The sequence below is a fragment of the Chrysochloris asiatica genome, unplaced genomic scaffold (genome assembly GCF_000296735.1).
Source record: "Chrysochloris asiatica unplaced genomic scaffold, ChrAsi1.0 scaffold00150, whole genome shotgun sequence".
NCBI classification, from domain to species: domain Eukaryota; kingdom Metazoa; phylum Chordata; class Mammalia; order Afrosoricida; family Chrysochloridae; genus Chrysochloris; species Chrysochloris asiatica.
The window spans coordinates 1429089-1443722 of record NW_006408668.1 but is presented as its reverse complement, the minus strand read 5'-3'; the positions used below and the strand labels follow the sequence as shown (position 1 = coordinate 1443722).

At 44.7% G+C, this 14634-nt stretch overlaps 1 protein-coding gene across 1 annotated transcript in view; it reads right to left on the bottom strand.

Annotated features, from left to right (window-relative positions):
* Window positions 1–9: 9 nt before the first annotated feature.
* Window positions 10–14634, bottom strand: part of MFSD9 (major facilitator superfamily domain containing 9) — a 33494-nt gene continuing 18869 nt past the window's right edge. The window contains exons 4-6 of the mRNA XM_006870730.1: window positions 12894–13023; window positions 5415–5624; window positions 10–779 (exon numbers count right to left, since the gene is read on the bottom strand). Coding sequence (XP_006870792.1) covers window positions 10–779; window positions 5415–5624; window positions 12894–13023 — 1110 coding nt within the window. The remainder of the gene's footprint in view (window positions 780–5414; window positions 5625–12893; window positions 13024–14634) is intronic.

Sequence of the window (14634 nt, the reverse complement as noted above, 5' to 3'; positions counted from 1 at the left end):
CTATCTGTTCTACTCACTTTTTAATTTACCACTCCTGTCAGCACCAGCATGAGGTCCCTTTAGTGACATTATGAAAACAGCCACTAAGGCTAGTGCTGCCCCCAGACTCGGTGGGCCACAAGGGCTAACCTCTTGGACAAGCCCAGAGAGGAGAGGGGCGATGATGCGGCCCACCGCGGTGACTGACTGTCCCAGGCCTATGAGTGTGCCGCTGGCCTGCTTCCCGCCCGCGCTCAGCTGGAGGTCTGTGATGCAGGTCCTGCCGACTGCAGTGGAGAAGGAGAGTAGGGTAGAGGAGAAGACGACAATGCCCATGGTGTGGGCCGTGGCGTAGAGCAGCAGCAGTGTGGAGGTGAGCAGGCTGGAGTGCAGGAGGATCCTGTGAGAGTTGTACCTGTACAGTCTCATGAGGGGCCCCAAGGTGAAGCCGGCCAGGGCCCCCAGGGCGCTGCTGTAACTGATCAGGTAGCCTGTAGTCTTGGGCTTCACCCCAAAGCGCTCCTCCAGGGCCAAGACAAAATTACTATAGTATAGCATGACTGCCACAGCCATCAGCAAGCGCACTACAAATATGTCCCACATTTCAGAAAATATTAGGCCCTTAATGGCCCGCAATGCCAACAAGACTTCGTTCCAGGGGTGGACAGGAGTCTTCTCAGGTGCGGGGCCCCCAAGGGCTGTGGTTGTATCCTGCGCTTTCTGTTCTGTCTTTCCTGAGGGTGTATGGTTCTTGGTAGTGTTGAATTTTCCTTCACTCCACGGAAATACCCAAACGAGACCTGTACCGTGGGGCGAAATCAGTTAGAGTAAGCTGAAATGCAGGGGCAAGCAATCATTTGGGTTAGAGCATTCACCTGTATTTTATACAGAATCCCTTAATCCAATTTCCCACCACCCCGCTGATCCCTTTATTTTGAATGTCACAATTCTGACAAGTGACTTGCTAGCCACCTAAAAAAAAAAAAAATCTAGTTGAACGTCAAACTGATGATCTGCTCTGTAAACCTTCATACAACTCTGTATAAAAAGTTTGTTTTTTTTTTAAAATCCAATCTCTACAAAATATTCACTATTTTCTCCCAGAGCTCAATAGTCTATGATAGTTTGCTATACCCAAGAATCTATTGAAAACAAGAAAAGGCTTATCAAGCCCTGTCCTCAAGGAACTCACATCTACTCAAAGTTTAGACAAACAGGTAGCTATGGTGTAAGTAAGTACCATGTTGGAGGATGGACCAGGACAGCCAGCCTTGGTGTGAGGGTGGAGCAGGAACAGATAGCAATAACTGCTAGAAAGCACTGGCTTGATTTCATGCTTTCAGCAAGCAGCCCTGGGGGCACAGTTGGTTAAGGGTTATGCTGCTAACTGCAAGGTCAGCTGGTCAACCTCACCGGCTGCTGGGGAAGAAAGATGAAGTTGTCTACTTCTGTAAAACCTACTCTTATCTAATCCTGAAACTCTATAGGAAAGATCTACTCTGTTCTGTAGGGTCTCTATGAGTTGGAATCAGCTCACTGGCAGCAGGTTTTGTTTTGTTTTGTGTGTTCTGTCAAACCTCAAGAGACGGGCCGTTCTCAGAGACCCTCACCAACCTAACTCATGCAGCAGCGTGGAGTCCTGCTCAGAAGAACCTCCCTCCCTCTAAGATGGTCACATCCCTGACTCTCTTGTCTTCACTCCATGTCTTCCAACTGGTGGGATCTCTTGGCAATCTACACCTTCTTAAAAACTAAATTCAAACTTGCCATTCTAGGAATCGCTTGAACTCATCATGATATATATATATATTTTTTTGGTTTTTCAGTACAAGTTCACCCTGGATCATTGGCAATTCACAGCAATGTTTCATGTTTTCAGAAGTTTCATTTGTATATGTGATTTCTCCAACTATAGCCTAAGTACCTCACTCCCAAGACCAATTTATGATAGAAAACTAACCACATGAGAAAACAGATCTGGATTTTCCATCTATTTATACCTTGGGTTCCTGGAAGTTTCAAAGAATTGTCACTAATGATTATTAAAATAGCAAAATGGATAATGTTGATGTGGTGGTGGTGGTGGTGGTGTGCCGTGGAGTCAGTTCCGACTCACAGTGACCCTGCATAGGGTTTCCAAGGCTGTAAATCTTTACAGAAGCAGAAAGCCTCATCTTTCTTCTACAGAACAACTGGTAGTTTCGAACTGCTGACCTTGAGGTTAACAGCCTGACTCGTAACCAGTATACCACCAGAGCTCCTTAATGATGATGCTAACCACTGACATTTCTTAATTAATTCATAACCTTTTCGAGGTCTCACACCAACTCTCTGAGTTTGGCTCTCCCCCACTATATACATGAGGACACTGAGACACAGAATAAGTGGCCCAAGGCCACATGCTAAAAGGTAGCAAAGCAGGGATCTGAATCCGAGTTTGCTGGACTCCAGGATTTGAGTTCTTAAGTGTGAGAACACAACCATGACAAAAAGACATAAAAGGCTTTTGGGGCAAAATGGCAGGTCAGAGCAAAGACATAAGAAGTCAAGCAGGGGTTGAGAGACAAGGCACAGAAAAACAGTTCTCATCACTGGGGAGAAAGATAAGGCAAATTTGGAATTAAAACAGCAATGAATTGTCCTTATAGGACACAGACCTCTGTGAGACACACTCCCATTCCTTCTGTGTTCATGAAAACCTGGCCTGCTTGGGTCACGCTGTTGACTAATAGAACTTGCTGCAATTATAGAAATGTCCTGAATCCCACGATTTAATATGGAAGCCACTAGCCCCACATGCCGGAGTTCCTGGGTGGCACACGTGGGTATGCACTGGGCTAAGTGGAAGGATGGCAGTGCAAACTCAGCGTTGCCTCGGAGGAAAGTTCTGGTGATCTAAAGGAGCTCTGGTAGTGTAGTGGTTACGAATCGGGCTGTGAACCTTAAGGTCAGTGGTTTGAAACTACCAGCCGCTCCACGGGTGAAAGATGAGACTTTCTACTCCCGTAAAGATTTACACCCTCGGAAACCCTGTACAGGGTCGCTATGGGTCAGAACCAACTCGATGCCATTTAACAACAACAACAACAATTCAGAAAGGCGATAGTCAGGAAAACCCTACAGAGGACAACTCTACTCTGAACCTTGTGGGGTCACCATGAGTCAGAGCTGACTTGGAGAAAACTTGGGAAAAAAAAAAAGTACTTTGCTTTTGCTTCTGTCCTGCCTGGAATGACCATGCTGCCTGGAGACGCAGGAACATCTTGCATTTGTGAACTGACAAGCACAGAATGAACTAACTAAGGATGCTGGAGCAGAAAACAAAAAGGCCACGAGGGCATTGCCGAGAGCTGCATCGGCCTGGGACTCACTGCCAAGTTTCCTAAGTGAGAAGAGCAAATCCCCATGAGGTTAAGCCACTGTCGGTGGCAATACTGCAGCTGAATGTATTCCTAACTGGCTCAGACCTATTAACAAGCTCAGGGTAGGGTAAACTATTAAAAAGTACTATCGTTAGAGAATCAAAAGTAGAACTTCATGACCATTTCCTGTTCCCACACCCTGACTTATGAATTTCAGTGATTTCCAGTTCTTTGTACCTTCCTTTATACATGTTGGTGCCTGGCCACAGGAAACGAGATGTGTGCTTGACTTCATTTTATCCTGAGGGACGCTGAGCCACGCGGCTCTCTTCACAGGTCTCACTTCCTACCTGAGGTCGCAGGTTATGTTTTTAGCAGAAAACCATCAAGTATTGCTAGGAAGTTTGGGATTAAATCCCATCGTAGTTTCCTACGGCTGCCATAACAAACACAAGGGATGGCTTTTTAAAACATAAACAGATTTTTTTCAGTTCTGGAGGCTAGAAGTTCAAATCAGGATTTTGGTCAGATCTCAATTCTTGTCATTCCTTTGCTACTTACAGATCCATCTGCCCCTGTCACCGTGGCTCTCCCTGCGTGTGCATATTAACTCTTGTCCCTTTTCCTAAGACATCAGTATGATGTAGCCATTGAGTAGTCACTGGTGAGTTTGAACTCCCAGACTCGTGGTTAGCAGTTTGTTGCTTATCCTACAGTGACATACTCTATGCCTCAAGCCCTTCATTTATAAAACAGGGGCTTAGAGCTGCAACTTTGTGAATCTTTGTGCTCAGGGTTCCACGTTGAGTGATGAATTCCTTGTTGCTTTAGGATTTCAGCCTTGGGAAGCAAAGTTCATGAGTGTTATGGGTCCAACTGTGACCCCCTCAAGAAGATGTTGAAGTCCTAGTCACTGCACCTAATGAATCTGACCCTTTTGTGGACATAGGGGTTTCTTTTGTTAGGGTGGTTCCCGAACCTAATCTCTTCACACTGATGAGAAAACAGTATGAATTAACCTATTTGTTCAGCTGCTTACCCAGAGAACTGCCATTTTCCAGTCCTAAGCTAGAGGACTATAGGAAGACACATGTCTTAAACCAATGGAGCTCACAGACTAACAGATTCTTTTTATTCATAAATTATTATTGCACATCTGCTATATGCCTAGCCTGTCTTGTTGTTGTATGCCATTGAGTCGATTCCGACCCATAGTGACCCTGTATAGGGTTTCAGAGGAGCAGCTGGTGAGCTTGAACCATAGACCTTGCAGTTCAAATGGCTTTGCTGTCTGGCACATTAACCCACAGCGCTACCCCAGGATCCACTGCTGTTGTTGATAAGTGCTGTGGAGTCAGTTTGGACTCACAGTAACTCTGTATAGGGTTTCTTAGGAGCAACTGGTGAGCTTGAACTGCCAACCTTGTAGTTCAAACTGATCCTGCATTCTAGCACATTAACCTGCAGCACATTAACACCAGGACTCCTGTCTTGAGAAGGTAAAAATCAGTATATCAGATAACATCCTAGCCTTTGTGGAGTTTTAGTTTATTTTTATTTTGTGTGTGTGTTAGTGTGTTAGGGAGGGGAGGTAGTTATAAAAAGGCAGACAGAAACTAAGACAATGAATGGATAATCTTTCAGACCGGCTTTGAAGAAAATTGTAGTATCGTAGACAAATGGTCAGAGAAAGCTTTTCTGAGAAGAGAAATATTTGCGAGCTGAGTGCTGAGAAGTCAGCGTGAGTGAAGACACATAGGAAGAAGGTTCCAGGTGAAGGAAGAAAGGAGCATAAGGCTGGCACGTATGGCGTCAGCAGTGAAGCCAGCCTTGGGGAGGAGAGGGCACACATGACAGGGGGCAGGTTTACAGGGACAGGGTACAGGCCGTGAAATATACATGGGTTGCATGCTAAATGGTGATGCGATGCCACTGGGGGTCTACTGCTGGTGTTGATTCGATCTGAAAGATGAGTCTGCCTATTCCTAGACACAAATGAACGGGGATGAGAGAAAACTGAGTATGCTGAGCAGTATGAATGCACAAACTTGTCATAGTTAAATGTCATCTTACCGGCATTCAGAAGGAAGACAACACAACAGATGAGTGCTGTGATGTAAAATCCACCATCGAGTTCAGTGAGATATCCCCCAACCATGGGGCCCAGGATGAAGCCCACACCCGATGCTGTGTTAAACTGTCCGATGACCAGTGGCCGTTCCTTCTCTGCAACCAGATCAGAAAGCAGAGCCCTTGACAGCGAGAGAGTGTGTTTGAAAATACCTGCAATGGGAACAGTAAAGACGGTCTGTAGTTTTCCTTCAGTCAAACAGATCTCACTTTGGATACTACACTTAACTGCAGTCCCTGATGGAATTGTGATCTCCACTTTCATTCAGCCTCGGAAGAGCTCGAGTCTGCTCCGCCTTAGCCAGACTCCCGCGTCTCCATTCCATTCTGCAGCAGCCCAGTAACAGGTGGTCTCCTTAGCTCTGATGACATGATAGCACACTATCACAAGGAACTCACTCTATACTCATTCACACATGACTCTGTCTACTCTGTGCCTACTACTGATATAGACCCTGGGGATTAAGCAAGGACTGAAGACCTGCTATGGCACTCTCGGGTCAGGACTGGGCTGCTAACTGCAAGCAAGGCCGGAGATTCACATCTATCAGTACAGGGTCGCTATGAGTCCGAACAGACTCGAGGGCACTTAACAACAACAAGAGATCAAATAAATAAAAACATACAGAAATGACAAAGGAAAGAAACAAATATCCCTGCCCTGGTAATGCTTGTATTTTAGAGGAGAGTGAGAAAGGGTTATGTGGAACATAAACTTTATTTTTAAATATTTTAGAAGGTTATATATAAGAGTGCGGGTATGCCACTGTAGGATAAGCAACTAACTTCTGGTAGTGTAGTGGTTACGAGTTGGGCTGCTAATTTCATGGTCAGTAGTTCGAAACTACCAGCAGATCCGCAGGAGAAAGATGAGGCATTCTGCTCCCATAAACAGCTTCGGAAACCCCTGTGCAAGGTCACTATGATTCAGAACAGACTCCACGTTACTTAACAACAACAACAACTAACCACAAGGTTAGGGGTTCAAACCCACCAACTGCTCCTTGAAAACCCTATAGAGGTTCTCTATGAGTAGGCACCAACTCGAAAGCACTTACCCACAGTAAAGAGACCATATAAATACATACGTAAAGGAATCTGGTTGGTAGTTCAAACCCACCAGTCGCTCTTCGGAAACCCTCTACAGGGTCTGTCTGCGTAGTCAGAACCAACTCAATGCAATTAACAACAACAGTGCTAGAAACAAAGAGCATCAAAGGATAGAGGAGAAGATGAGGAAGTCACCTAACTCATATGAACAGATTTTCTATTATACTTTTAATAGCAGATTGAAGTATATGTGCTGAGCTTATTATTGTTATTGTCAACTGTCTTCAAATCAGCTCTGACTCATAGCAACCCTCCCTCTATAGGGTTTCCAAGGAGTAACTGGTAAGCTTGAACCACAGACCTTAGGGTTCAAATTGACCTTGCAGTCCAGTGCACTAACCCACAGTGGCATTTTACAGGGTTTGTGTCCCTAGATAACCACATGCTGAACGAGTACACTCATCACTATACGGAGGGCTCTCATAACACAACTTGTCTGCTGTTCCGTTCAACACAGAGTAAAAACTCCAGAAATGCTGCTGGCTGGTCTACCTGAATCACTCCTGACTGTGATGTGACCCAGTGATTTTGGAGCCGTGCCTGCTGAAAGTGTCACTCGGCACACTGCTATGCCCATGTGGGCTTCAACACCTACGTCCTAGGTTCTAGTCCCAGACTTGCCTCAAAACTAGAGTGGGTGTTTGCTTCATAACTAGCCTCTACAGGAAGCAAACATAAATCATATTTGGGGTTAAGAAGACTGACTCTCTAGGCCTGTTCCTTAAATGTGAGAAAGTACTGGGCGAGAAGGTGATTCCTAACAAGTCTTAGAAGAATTCAGTGGTTACTTTTGAGATCATTTCATTCCTGGCCTCACGATACACACTTGAATGTAGAGGGCTGTGGCAAGTAGACTCTAAGCCTGCTAAAAGCGTGGAGACAGCAGCGAGGGCAGGGGCAGATGGGTGTCTAACTCTGGCACTTGAATCCCAAGCACACTTGAAGCTAATCGTTCCTTCTCGGGCGACAGGGACCTTAATCCATAATTGACTCTGTGCAGAAGGGTCTAGGTGTCCTTCGTGATTGTGGGGGCCACCAAATACTGAAGGTTGACACTGGCAAGGAAAAATTTTTGTCCGCTGCTTTCAGCTTGCAAAGATTATGATTTTATATAACAGATCTATCACTAAACAAACCAGTGAACAAAACTCTTCAGTCCTTACCATAAACCCTACCTGTTGTAGAACAAACCTAGTGGCATTGTTTTATTTATCTCCCTCACAATTTCTTAAGAGTTATGAATGGTGAAGACACCCAGTCAACCAAACCAACCACGTAGAACTGATCTGGTCCCCAAAGCAGATGGAACCAATATCAATTTGAGCTTTGGTGTTTGTTGACATTATTGACTATAACGAAAACAAACATCCTCAAAAGTCATTTCCTTAAGTCAACAAAAAGGTACAGTGCAAATACTGGAGGGTGAATGCAATAGACTGTTATCGGGAGGGACCAGTCCCTGGAGAAGGACATCATGTTTGGTAAAGTGGAGGATCCGCAACAAAGAGGAAGGCCCTCAATGAAACGGAGTGACACAGTGGCAGCAACAATGGGCACCAATGCAATTGTGAGGATGGCACAGGATCGGACAGTGTTTCCTTCTGTTGTGCACCGGGTCACTGTGAGCTGGAACCGACTTGACAGCACCTAACAACAACAACAACAGACGTCACGGAGTAAGCTGCTCATCTTGTATGTTAAAGCGACTGTGTCTCTGCTTTATTCATTGGAGGAGTTAGATATGGCTGTCGTAGATGGAATTTTGTCCCCCCAACTATGTGTCAACTTGGCTAGGCTATGATGTCAGTGGTGTATGGATTACCTTCCATTTGGAGATGGGTCATAAATTCCAACCTCTGCCTGAGGTTCAGGAGGTAGGGTCAATGAATGTAATAAAGGCTCAGGTAACATTTGTTATGTTAATGAGACAGGGTTAGACTGGGATGTGGCACCCTTACTTACATCAGGATCCTAACTCACATTACAGCCCAGATCCCTGTAAGGAGACTTCTCCTGGGGGCAGTGCCTGAGTAGGCAGAGGGGGTGAGTTCTGTACCCCCAGGAAATACAAACCACGAGTAGGGAGTGTGTGTCTGCACTGAGAATCTCCTAGACCCAGAGGGAAGACTGATTCCAAGACACAAGGAGATCTCCAAAGAACGTCCGGCTCCCAGATGTTGACAGGAGACAAAGACATTCCCCCAGAACCAACACAGGGAGAAGGGCATCCCTAGGAGCTAGAATACTGACTTTTAACTTCCTAAACAGTTAGAAATGGTTTGTTAAAGCCATCCACTTGTGGTATTTCTGCGGGAACAGCACTGATAACTAAGACAATGACCTTGGCTAACAAGAGCAGCACAGTACTGTAGAGCTGCTGAACAGGGTAGCAGAGTCGGCGAGTGCTCTAGTGGGTAAAATGACACAAAACAAGGACAAACAAACAAAACACCTCCGCATCCCATCTGCAGAAAACAGAAAGGGAACAAGGAGCTTTCACCATAGCTAACCCCCTGTTAACTCCACCCAGTATTTATAGACCACCTGGTCTCAGAGAGGAGCCCTCAGGGCACTTGATTGATGACTGAAAGGTTGCTGGGTTGAGCTGTATCAGAGCTTAAATTTTAAGTACTTGGTTTGTGGAAAGCTGTGGTTTATATTGGACTCCTGGTGTGATGTTGTGGCTTAATGTGCTGGACTGCAATGGCGGTTTGAACCGCGGGTTGGCAGTTCAAGCTCACCAGTCACTCCTCTGAAACCCCACACAGGGTCACTGTGAGTCCGAACCAACCTAAAGGCACTTAACAACAATGGTGTCTATTGTTATTGTTAAGTGCCATCTAGTTTTTTCTGCATAGGGTTTCCGAGAAGTAGCTGGTGGGTTTGATCTGCCAACCTTGTGGTTCATAGCCCAGTACTGATCCTACAGTGCAACACCAGGAGCCCATGTTTTACACTGGGAGTTCTAAATCTATTTTGAGTCTTGACATAAATTCAGGCTGCACTGAGTTCTTTTCCCCTTAGGTAGAGTATGTCTGAAAGCCAGCCCAGGTAGGGGCAGTGTTCCTCTCAGGGGCTTTCCTTATGCCTTTAATGGAAATTGGGGTGCCAGGGTTTCATGACCATGAGTCATACCCTGAACAAGGTAGTTAGCAGGCCCAGAACCAATCGCATGGACTTCCCTAGCCTGCAATAGTGTATGTATCCCAATCAAGGTCTCTTTCCTGCTTTTGGAGGCCTGCCTGAGGCAGTGATGAACAGATCCCCTGCCAATTAAGATTTTATGTCAAATTTCTTGGTTCCCATGTTCTGTATAATTAGTTAGGGGGCCGTGACTCCTCGGGACACCATTACGGTCTCATGCTAACGCTCTCCTTTATCTGGATGACTGGTCTCCATAAAACATATTTGGATTTGGGGTCTTTTTCCGCTAGACCAGAACTCTGCTGCCCTCTATGGGAGAAAGCCGTGGCTGTCTGTTACTATACAGATCACAGCTTTGGAGTCCTAGCTGGTCACTGTGGGTCAGAACTGACTTACCAGCAATGACTTTCTTTGGCTGGGGCTCAGAGTCAGATCTGGGTCACAACAATGGTTTGAGGGTAAGTCTGCCAGGACTGAGAATGCTGTTTGCAAAGGATGGCTGTCGCTGTTAGGTGCTGTCGACTTGGTCCCGACTTACAGTGGCCCTGTAGGCATCAGAACGAGACACTACCCAAGCATGCACCATCCGCACAATTGTTATGTTTGAGCCCACTGTTTCAGACACTGTGTCAATCCATCTCACTGAGGGTCTTCCTTTCAAAGGATGGGCAAAATACATGGTATTTTAAAAAATGTTAGAAAAAGTCAAGAGCAGCCTAGAAATGTAAAACTAACCCATGAGGCATATGTAGCCTTTTGTTGTTGTTAAGTGCCGTTGAGTCGATTCCAACCTATAGCGACCCTGTATAGGGATTCCAAGGAGCAGCTGGTGGGTTTGAACCACTGACTTTGTGGTTCACAGTACAGTGCAAATCCTCCAGTGCCACACCAGGAATCTAGCATCCTCTTAAGCAATAATACTTTTACAAAATGCTTCAGAAAAAGGTATAGCAGAGTATCTAAGTTTGAAGCCATGAAGTCCAATTACAGAATGATAAGCTCATTGTTGTATCCCCTCAAAATATGTGTTCTATTTCTGTGGCTACAATCCCTCCAAATTTGGGCCTGGGTTGCCTTTGTTATGTTATGTTATGTTAATGAGAAAAAAGATGAGTGGAAAGTGCATTTAAAATCATCTCTTTTGAGCTATAAGAAATTATATAAGCAAGCAGAACAGAGATGGCATTAAGACAGATGCCAAGAAACATGGAGAGCTCCAGTGAAACAAGAAGCAGATGCTCCCTCCAGAGCTGTTACAGAGAGCAAACCTTCCCCCTAAAGCTAACACACTGCATTTGGATGTCTAGCCTCCATAACAGGGAGAAAATAAATATGTTTGTGAATGCCATCCTTTGTGGTGTTTCCAGCACAGCAGCCCCTCACTGACAGACCCTGAGCTCTGTCAGGTACTAGGTATATAGCTTTGCACAAGGTGGCAGAGTACCTGGCAGAGGTGCTCAATAAACAGTAACAGTTGTACAGCAACTGCTATAAAATACTGTAAAGGCTCCAAACACAGAGGTCATGGCAAGCAGGGACAGGTTCACTCTATGAGCACTGGTGTCTCCTAACTCCCAGAGTCGGCTCTAACTCATGGAACCCTTCCGTACAACAATGTGAAACACTGTCCAGTTCTGTGTCATCCCCACAGCCGCCAGCATGTTGCAGTCCTCTGCTGAGGCTAATATGTCAGTCATCTCACTGAAGGTGGGCCAATTCATTCCTCCCAATGATGTGCCCAAAGTGAGAGAGGCAGACAGTGATTTATAAGGTTTCCATCAGCTAATTTTTAGAAGTAGATCACCAAGCCTTTCTTCCTAATCTTAATTTGGAACATCTGCTAATAACTGTCTACCATGGACAATCCTGTTGATCTATGAGATATTGGTGGCTTAAAGTCTAGCATCACAGCAACACCCAAGCTATCAGAGAATAACAAACTTGACAAAGAGGTGGTTGTGAAGTATAGTCAAATTGGTTCCAACTCATAACTACCCTGTATAGGGTTTCTAAGCAGCAGCTTTTAGGTTTGAACTACCGACCTTGTAGTCCAGTGCATTATCAGCAGCACCACACCAGGAGTCCCTATAAGTATTACCTATTCCTAAAAACCATATTATAATGTATATGACTGTATGTGTGTGTTTCGTTCTGTGGTGCATGGGGTCACTACAAGTCAGAATCAACTTGATGGCACCTAATAATAACATGCATGTATATGTATATATGTATGTGTGTGTGTGTGTATACACACACACACATTTAAAGTTGTTGTTGCTGTTAAGTACCATGGGTGACCCTGTATAGGATTTCTGATGCTTTGAATCTTTGTGTGAGCAGAAAGTCGCATCTTTCTTCTAAGGAGCAGCTGGTGGTCTCAAACTGCTGACCCTGTGGTTAGCAGTCGAGTGCTTATCCTATGGAGCTACGGCACTCCTACATACACAAGGGAGCTTCAAAAATTTCATGGAGAAATGAAAAGTGACAGATAGTAGAATTTTTCCATAAATTTTTTGAAGTCCCTTCATTATGTGTACATACATACACACACACACATACTCATATACACATATAATATACATACATATAATATACAGGGAGGTTTCAGAAAGTTTGTGGAATATGGAATGAAAAGATAATAGAATTGTTTCATGAATGTTCTGAAATGCCCTTGAATCTACATACATACATAAACACACACAGATGCTGTGATGGATTAGTTGTGTCCTCCCAAAATATGTGTTGTAAATCTTAACTTCTATTTCTGTGGCTATAATCCCACTTGAGAATAAGTTTTCTGGTATATTAATAAGGTAGGATTAGTGTTGGGTATGTCTTGAGTACTTTCTTATAAGAGTTAAAAGAAGCAAGCAGAGACAGGGGGAGTGAGATGCCAAGCTACATGAAGACCACCCTGAAGATGAAACTCAGAAGCGATGAGGACCCTCCTGCAAGGCAGACAGAAAAGGTCCAACCCTAGAGCCGGCACCCTGAATGTATACTTCTTGCCTTCTAAAGTGTGACAAAATAAATTTGAGCACTAAGACACATGCCTCCACATACTGTACACACACACACCACAGACCTTAGCCACACACCTTAGCCAAAGGTTAACCTTAACTCCTGAGAGAATATATACACACAGCACACACAGGGACAAGAACTCACCTACAGGGACTCTAGCCAGGGCAAACAGGAGCACACTGGTGGACGCACCCAGGATGAGATAACCCAGTGCACTGAAGAGAATGCACATCAGCAGAGAAGGGCGTCTTCCAACCACATCACTCCAGCAGCCCTGAGGAAAGAAACCAATAGAGAAGTTACTTAGAGCCACTGTCAAGTTAACAACCAGCAAGCAAATACACATACAGCTTTGTCCAGTGGAACCATCAAGGAGTTTGGGTCAGGAACCTATGGTGCTTCTGTCATGTTTCCAGTATCCCCACCAGGGAAGTGGCCACATGGTACTCACCAGAAGGTATCTGTGATGAGCTGACAGTTTCAAATTTTAATTCTAATACACAGAGGTAACAATATTCATTTAAAAATCCACTTCAGGTTAGATTTTTGGGCTCTTTTCAATTTATAAAAAATGTCACAAAAAACATCCACATAACAAAATCTTAGCTAAGGTTAAATACCTAGAATTGGAATGGCTATGTTATCTAGTATTATTATCATAGACATTTTAAGGCTATTGACATGTTATCGTTACTGTGTGCCCTCCAGTCAATTCTGACTCATAACCACCCTACACAACAAAGAACTGCCCCATATGGTTTCCAAGGCTACAAATCTTTAAAGGTTGTAACTCTTTACTGAAACAGATCGCCAGATCTTTTTTCCTGCAGAGCTGCTGGTGGGTTCAAACTGCTACCCTTTGTTACCAGCTGAGGGCTTACCCACTGCATTGTCTAGGTTTCTTTATGATATATACTGACAAATTACACACTGGAAAGATCTACACTCTAACCAGCAACATAATTAGGGGTCTCCATTTCCCTATGTTCTAGCCAACACTGCATATCATCGAATGAAAACACCGACAAATTTAAGTGGCATCTTTTTATTAGGCTAGTGTTTCTCCCCTCTCTTTCTGATGGATGAGTTAGTTTTTCCATCTGTGTACCATCCATTTGCATTGTCTTCTGAGAGAAGCAAGCCACGCAATGTGTCGGCCAATGGTCATTTCCACAACTGGAAACGTCAGGATTCTGCCAAGCAGGGTGTCCTTCTGAATTGTTCTGTACACAAGTATGAATGTTTAGCAATACCACAGAGGTAGTACTGACTAAAGCTTATCCAGCAGGAAACAATATGCAGCTAATTAGCTGCATTCCCCAGAGCCTCTGTGTATGAGAGTTACAGGGAGCAGAAGAGAGGCGCATGAGGGAAGGAACCACGCTGAAGTTGGTAAGGAGGAAAGAAGGAACAAGAAAGGCAGCTGTGTGCACACTGGGTTTCATCACCATGGGGATAAGCGCATCTGAGCATGGCTTACATACTCCCATACCCCACAGCACCACGCCTAGCACAAAACCAGTCTCCCTTGCAAGCAGAAAGATGCAACCAGGAGTCACTAGTTAAGGCTCCTGAGAAAACGTTTAAAGGTGGGAGAGGGTGGTGGCAAAAATACTTTTGCTCCCTATCCTTTCTTCTTGCTGAGAACATTCACACAATGCTGGAGTATTGACATCTAGCTTAGGGCAGATGAATGCGGTGACAGCAAAAGTCTAGGTATCTGGGGGAACCACAGATACAGACCAGCTTGGGCAGCGAGCCTGCAACCTGCTTGCCTTTTTCTCTTTGTGTTTTGCCAGGGCCTTTGCTATACACATGGGGCACAAGCCTGACTGATATGCCCAACTCATACCAAAAACATCTCCAAAGTGACCTATTTTATATG